The sequence below is a fragment of the Gadus chalcogrammus genome, chromosome 19, assembly GCF_026213295.1.
Source record: "Gadus chalcogrammus isolate NIFS_2021 chromosome 19, NIFS_Gcha_1.0, whole genome shotgun sequence".
Lineage (NCBI taxonomy): Eukaryota > Metazoa > Chordata > Actinopteri > Gadiformes > Gadidae > Gadus > Gadus chalcogrammus.
In genome coordinates, this window is record NC_079430.1 from 2,727,571 (window position 1) to 2,735,192 (window position 7,622).

Consider the following 7,622-nt stretch of genomic DNA (forward strand, 5'->3'; position numbering starts at 1 on the left):
CCCACAGGCCCTGAAGGGGTCCTCTTCCAGTGGAAAGTTAAGGTGAAAAGGCAATGCCTATAAACGTAAATTAAAGCGTATTCCCCACTCCTTTCGTACATGTAGGCAAATGGCATGAACACTCATACATTAGCGTAATTTACAGGGTGTAAGATTTCAAGTGCAATAGCGTACTACAGGGTGTAGGATTTCAAGTGCAAAAATAGGGCAACATTTTCTATTATACAAATAACATTTTTCTTTCTTCCAAATCGTTTTTCACACGCATGCCCATTAAGTGCCTCAACGGTAAACATACCCAGGATGCTCCAATAAAACTATGCGCACCATTAGTTTTCAAACCACCGACTGGTGACGGCAAACAACAATATCAAACCGTTAAATCGTATAAAGCTTCACATTTTTAACCTCAACATAGGCGAGTTACCTTGCAATGACACTACTGGAAATACAATCTTGGTTATTGTCAATACTCGAACTCTTTTGCTTTGACAATACTGGAACTTCTTTTTTTTTTTTTGGTTTGGACAACACAGGAACTCTTGTTTTTGTTGTCTTTTACTGGAACTCTTTTTCTCTGAGGAGGGCAGCGATCCGCCTACACCCAACCTCAGGCAACTATGCTCAGTGATCAATCCAGTCACCAAACATGTCAGGAGCTCTGCGGACCCTCCGGGGTCGACGCCGAGGGGTGGAGCTCAAAAGAGGACGAGCAGCTTCTCCCCTGGCCGTATGCGAGGTCCCAGCCTCCTCCAGCGAAGGCTCAGCGGGGTGGCAAGGAAGCTGGCTGCTGCTCGGTGATGGTGGTGGAGAGAAGAGGCCTGGAAGGGCCTCCACAACAGGGTCCTCCGTCTCTGGTGACGTGCCCCAAAGGTCAAGGGGACTGCTGTCGATTTCTGAAGAGCTGGGGTCTGACGACGGGGGTGGCGCCTCCACTGGGGTCCACGTTCCAGCCTCCCGAAATGTCCAGCTGTTGTCTAGTGCTGTCCTGGAATGGTAAGCTTTGAGTTTGTCGTGATGAACGACTTTCATCTTCATCCTCTGACCCTTTTTAATCCGGTAGACCAAATCGTCCAGTACGCCCACAATGAAGTACGGACCCTCGTAGGAAGGCAGGAACTTCCGCACTTTATCCTTTACTCTCTTGGTGCCTTTGACTAGGAACCATACTGCATCACCGACTTTGTGTTGGACTCTGCAAACATTTTTGTCGTACTGTCGTTTGGCACGCTCAACAGATTTTCCCAGCGCCTCCCGGGCCAACTGGTGAGATAGCTCGAGCCTTTCCCGGAGCTGTACGACATAGGATGGAGGGGTAGTAGTGTTGTCTGGGTCAGGTGGCAACCCAGCAACAAGATCCACTGGCTCTGTAATTTCCCGCCCGAACAGCATCATGTTAGGCGTCAGGCCCGTGGAGCTGTGTTTGGATGCACGGTAGGCCATGACTGCATATGGGGTCATGATGTCCCAGTCCCAGTGACATCGTTCCGCAGTGGTGGCTATGATTTTCTGCAGGGTGGCATTGAAACGTTCTACTTGGCCGTCTGACTGCGGCCGAAACAGCGTGGTCCGTGTCTTGTCGATTCCCAGCAGTTCACACATTCTCTGGAACACAGCCGACTCGAAATTGGTACCTTGGTCGCTGTGTAGGCACTGTGGAGCTCCGTACCGGCACACCCACTCGGAAACAATCTTCTCGGCCACCGTCGTTGCTTGTTCATTGGGAACCGGGTAGGCTTCCACCCATTTGCTGAAGTAGTCTTGTACTACTATTATGTAGCGGTTGCGCCTTTCAGTTTCATTTAATGGTCCCATTAAATCGACTGCGATGCGTTCGAAGGGGGCTCCAACTCGCACTGTGCCCATGGCGGCTTGAGGTGTTTTCTTCGGGCGGGCTTTTGCAGCACAGCTGGTGCAGGTGCGGCACCACAGAGTGACGTCATCCCTCATATTGTACCAGTAGTACCGGGCCTTGAGACGTGCGAGGGTCCTTTCTCCTCCAAAGTGGCCACCGACTGGGCCATCGTGCAATTGCTCCGTGACTGAGGTGCGGTACTCTTGAGGCAACAGGATCTGTGGATAGAACACCTTTCCATTTGTGCAGTAGAATTTCCTCAGCAAAACGCCATCTTTCTGGTAGAGCCTTTTCCACTGCGACCAGTAGGCTTTGGTGGCAGGGCCGTAGGGTGCTATGTCCGCCCAGGGTGGCCTGCTCCTCCCCTCGTCCATCCACCTCCTCACTGGTGCTATGTCTGGGTCAGCTTCTTGGGCACTGATTAACTGCTCTTGGGTCCAACCACTGAACAGGTTGGTTTGGGCTGGCTCACTCACCCTGTAGACACCTGGTCGGAACAGAGAGCCAGCTTGATCATTACTGAAAACGTCCGCTACCCCCACTGGAAGATGCTTAGACTCAACTGCAGGGCTGCCTCCATAGCTATCTTCAGGCACCACTACCCCCACTGGAGGTTGCTCTGCAGGAGTTTCCACGGCATCCTCTTCAGGCACCACTACCCCCACCAGAGGTTGCTCCGCAGGAGTTTCCACTGCATCCTCCTCATCCTCTTCGGCCATGTTGCACTGAATCCCCTTGTGCTGGAACTGGTTACTGAGGCTAGGCTCCGGCACTGTGCATGGGCATGACGTCCGGCAGGGTCTTCTGGAGAGCGCGTCCGCATTTTGGTGGTGTCTCCCTGGACGATGGATCACCAGGAACTCGTACTCTGCTAGTTTCTCAAGCCAGCGAGCAAGCTGACCCTCAGGCTCCTTCATCCGAGTCAACCAGCGCAGGCTGCTGTGATCAGTCCGTATGATGAATGATCTCCCTAGTAGGTACTGTCGGAAATGAGAGGTGAACTCGACAGCTGCCAGAAGTTCTCGTCTGGTGGTGCAGTAGTTTTGCTCAGTGGGCGACATTCTCCTGCTCCCATAGGCTAGCACTCTCTCCTCACCTTCTTGTACTTGGGAGAGGACTGCTCCGATTCCCCAGTCACTGGCGTCTGTGTCGAGGAGCAGTTGGCCACTGTCGAGGGGATAGCCCAGCACCGGCGCTGACGTCAACCGGCTTTTCAGCTGCTCGAACGCCTCCTGGCATTCATCCATCCAGTTAAAGCGTGCATACTTTTTGGTGAGTTCGTGGAGGGGCTTGGCAACTGTGGCGAAATCTTTGACGAAGCGTCGGTAGTACGAGGCCAGGCCGACAAACTGACGCACTTCAGAGACGTTTCGGGGTGCGGGCCACTCAGTCACCTTTTGAATCTTTTGGGGGTCAGTAGCGATACCTTTGCTGGAGACGATGTGCCCCAGGTAAGCCACTCGCTCCCGGAACAGGAAACACTTTGATGGTTTAAGTTTCAGGTTGGCTGCGCGTAGTCTGTTGAACACCTGGCTCAGCCGCTCCAACATGTCGGTGCCGTCCCGCCCCAGGACAATGATGTCATCGAGGTACACCAAACAGGTCTCCCACTGCAGCCCGGCCAGGACACGGTCCATGAGCCTCTGGAATGTGGCCGGCGCATTGCACAGTCCGAAAGGCATCACATTCCATTCGAAAAGGCCCTTACGGGTGCAGAAAGCAGCGGCTTTTCGGGCTCTCGGCGTCATTTCCACCTGCCAGTACCCTGATGTTAAGTCCAGCGTGCTGAAGTGCCTGGCGGTGGACAATGTGTCTAAGGTGTCCTGGATGCGGGGCAGTGGATATGCATCCTTAATGGTCCTCTCATTTAAGAGCCTGTAGTCGACACATAGCCGCGAAGTCTGGTCCTTCTTCCTTACCATAACAATTGGTGCAGCCCAGCTGCTGTTGCTGAGTTGGGCCACACCAGTGTCCAGGCTCTGCTGCACCTGCTGGTCCGCTGCAGTTTGTTTGTCTCCAGCCATCCTGCGTGGTTGCTGTTTCACAGGTGGACCAGGGATGGTGAGGATATCGTGCTGCACGAGGCCAGTACGGCCAAGGTCAGTGGGCCCCGTGGAGAAGACGTCACTGTATGACCGTAGCAGGCAGGCCACCCTCTCATGGTCCCCCTTTGGCAGACTAGCACAGCTCTCATTATACAGGACCTGCAGGTGGCTGGGCAAAGAAACAGAGACAGAGTTAATCGGTTCGGAGGCCGGTGGGGCGAGGGGTGGCTGGGGCTCCAGCTTCCCTAACACCGTTGCTGGTTGTAGGATCCCTGCCACAACGCCCCTCTTCAACGTGACAGGTAAGGCTCCAGGGTTGAAGACTCTGATGGGAACGTTGGTGGACCGCTGCGCCTGTACGACGAGGTGAGCCACTAGTACGTGGTGTTTTTCGATGAAACCTTTAGTTGGGCTCAGCATCAGGTCTCCGTCAGCAGCGTGGCGGAGGTGGGCGGTGCCGGGGACTACATACTCACACCCCGATTCCAACACTGTTGTGCGGGCCACTCTGACAATGTGCACCCGGGACTGATGGCTTGGGTTAAAACGAGGTACCTTCTCTCCGCATAGGGTTATCTCCCGGCGACCATAGTCCAGCTGGGCACTCGTCTGATGTAGGAAAGGGTGCCCCAGGATAACCTCGGTGCTCTCTGCTGTGTCGGCCATGATGAAGTTCACATTGGTAGCTCGGCTCCCAACTCGTACTGGTAGGTTGACTTCCCCCAGCACTGCCAGACCACCGGGGCCGATGCCCTGCAGGACCTCCGCGACAGATGGCTCTATTGGGGGTCTGGACTCTGTGGGAATGGCGTTGAAGAGATGGAGGGGCAACACATTCCTCCGAGCACCAGAGTCAAGCAGAGCACACATTTCCAATCCATATATCAATATTTGAACACACATGTCGTCTTCCTGACTTGCAGTACAGGTGACCACTATACCTGTGTCGGGTGCTGTGTTGTTATTGACTGTCCGAGCTTGCTGTCTGGGTCGACGGGGAGAAGGGCAGTTTCTCATCATATGCCCTAGACCGGAGCAGTTGTGGCACTGAACATCCCCCATAGGCATTTTGACATTTGCGTCTTTCTTCTGGTGCCACTGCGGATTAAATCTTGGAGCCCTCTCTGGTGAGTCGATGGACCAGACAGCTACCCCCACTGGCTCCACACAAGCTGGCATGCTGTTATTTTCACGTACCGTGGCGGCCCTGGCTCTCTGATTTACAAAGCTGCGTTGGCCAGGCTGCATGAATTGGGTGACTGTTCTGGCGGCCCTCCTGGTGGTCTCATAGCTGTGTGCGATGTCATATGCTCTGGCCAGGGTGCGCGGCTGCTTCTCCAGTAGTCTTTGCACCACCTCGGCGTCGGCCAGGGCGTTGGTGAAGACCTCCACACTGATGGCGTCCTGCTCAAGCTCTGTACGGTCAGCATACACAATGGACACTTTCTCATAAATATCATCCCTTAAGAGGTGCAGCGCTTCGTTCTGCCCCCTAACCCGCTGCCTCAATTCGATGCCGATGGCTGCCGCATGCTCGGAGCGCGGCCCGTAGGCCCGTCTCTATTTCAGCCACAATCCGCCGGTAGTTCCAACGGTCAGATCTGGGGTTTTTATGGACGATAGCTCCAGCCGCGCCATTCAGGCTGAATCTCAGTTGCACTGCCATTGTTGCATCTGACCAATGATTTGCCATTGCACAGCTTTCGAACCGGTGAATAAAGTCTTTCCAGGAGCCCATTCCATCAAAATGGCCCGGCTTCAATATTGGAATTCTCTCTCTATATCCATAATGTTCATCGTCACTGTTGTCCTTCGCTACAACATCTGGCGCTGTGTGTGATGACTGTGGCGCCGGCTTGGCGCTTCTCGCAGCTGACTGGCCGTATTGGTAGGTGTCGCGGTGTGGGGCATAGTTATCCTCATAGCTTCTTACTCCACAACGCTCCACGGGCTGGGGCATAGAGGGTGGAAAAGGTGTTGAAGTGAACTGAGGGGACAGTAAGTGGGTCGGGTCAAAAGGGTTTTGTGCCGTACAATTCACGGGGTTGAACGGGTTAGTCAACCGTGATGGCGGTGGCGTGGGGGGGAATGCTTGGTTGAGCGACGGCGTATGGCCGTGAACAATCCCTCCGTCTGCGGCTAACGTTAGCTCCATGCTAGCCGTGAAGGGGTTAGTGCCGTCGGCATATCGGCCGTCCATGTGGTTAACTGGGTCCATATCAGTGTCTCTTACATCCATTAAAAATGGGTTGGTGCTTATCCATCTCGACTCCATCTCGACAGGCCTCCTATTTCAAGCATTAACGGTACCTTTAGCTTTAGCTCAGTCTGCGTCCGACCGTCCGACGTCCTCTCACTTTCTTCTTGCTTTGTTAATCCCGGACGAGCCCCCAGTGTTACCTCCCTCAGCTTCCCTGCTCCGAACCGTAGTTGGGAGCGAGCTGTTTTGAATTATATTACTTGGCTCGTTGCAGGTAACTTGCTTGTCTAGTTGTCCGGTTAACATAGCCGAAGCACAAACAGTGAGGCGTTGGTGGGTTGCAGCAATGAATTAGGCTTTCTTTATTTCCACAATGGTACATTAACAAAGCATAAAAGGCTACTATCCGTTCGCACTGTAGACTCCGACTGATTTCCCGCGTGGTCCTTCGTTTTACACTACCCACAACACACCCGTTCTATTACGTCACACCTAATGCGCCACACAAACGTATTTTACCCCAACAAAACCACCAGGGGGAGCCAGAGACTGCAACAAATAGTTGCATGTGGAGTTAAAATCACCATTGCTGGGACGAACTTGTTCATATTGTGGGTTAGGAGCAGAGAATCCCAAGTTCCCACTAGGGAACTTTGCAGGGTATGGAGCTAAGAAACTAGAACCTCCCCCGCTATGACCACGTGACTCAGATGGAACTTTGGTAGTTAACTCATCTGCCCACCTGGCCGCTTCAAGGGCGGTTTTTGGTTTACGCTCATTGAGATGATTTACAATGCGCTCATGGGTGACATTCTTGAACTGTTCTAGTAACAACACTTCACACAAGTCATCGAGAGTAGTGACCCTTTCTGCCTCACGCCAACGTTTAAAGTGGCTTACCATCTCCCTCGTCACCTCCACATATGTCTGCGTCTCAGTTTTTCTCCAATTCCTGAAGCGCAATCGATAGGCTTCTGCACACAGCTCATAAGACAGAAGTATGGCATCCTTTACCTTAGTATACACTTTCCTCTCTACAGGGTCAAGTGCTAAGTAGGCCTCTTGAGCCTTCGGTGGAAGCACACTCTGAATCAGTGCAGTGCGGTCTGTAACTGTCCAACTTCTCTCCTCTGCCAGACTTTCAAATAATGAGAAAAATACATCAGGATCCCTCTCATTACATTTCGGCATCAGACGGACCATATCACCCAAGCTGTCCCTAGACCTTGCATCAACAGCTACGTCAGCATCAGGTCTTGCCTGGCGCAACCTCTCTAGCTCAAGACGCACCTCCCTTTCTTTCTGGCATTCTCGGGCCTGAAACTCCATCTGCATGGCTAACAGTTATTTTTGCTCTGCAAAGGATAGACCCGTACCCACTGAGACAAATCCAGCCCCTGCCCCTTTAATGGGTGAACCACCTGGGCTAGATGTTTCGTCATCTTCTAACACGCCCTGGTCAATTAACCCCATATGTGCTGCAGCAAACACCTCCTTTTTCTTAGACCGACCCTGCATAACA

The 7,622-nt window shown here is 53.0% G+C and overlaps 1 protein-coding gene across 1 annotated transcript; it reads right to left on the reverse strand.

Annotated features, from left to right (window-relative positions):
* Positions 1–624: 624 nt before the first annotated feature.
* On the reverse strand, positions 625–5,362 carry LOC130372782 (retrovirus-related Pol polyprotein from transposon 412). Its single transcript, XM_056578942.1, has one exon. The coding sequence runs from the start codon at positions 5,146–5,148 to the stop codon at positions 625–627; it is 4,524 nt and encodes a 1,507-aa protein (XP_056434917.1). The 5' UTR covers positions 5,149–5,362.
* Positions 5,363–7,622: the final 2,260 nt, after the last annotated feature.

What these genes read in the sequence shown, in the direction of transcription:
- LOC130372782 (XM_056578942.1), bottom strand. Translation starts at nt 5,148, where the DNA reads ATGCAGCCTGGCCAACGCAGCTTTGTAAATCAGAGAGCCAGGGCCGCC.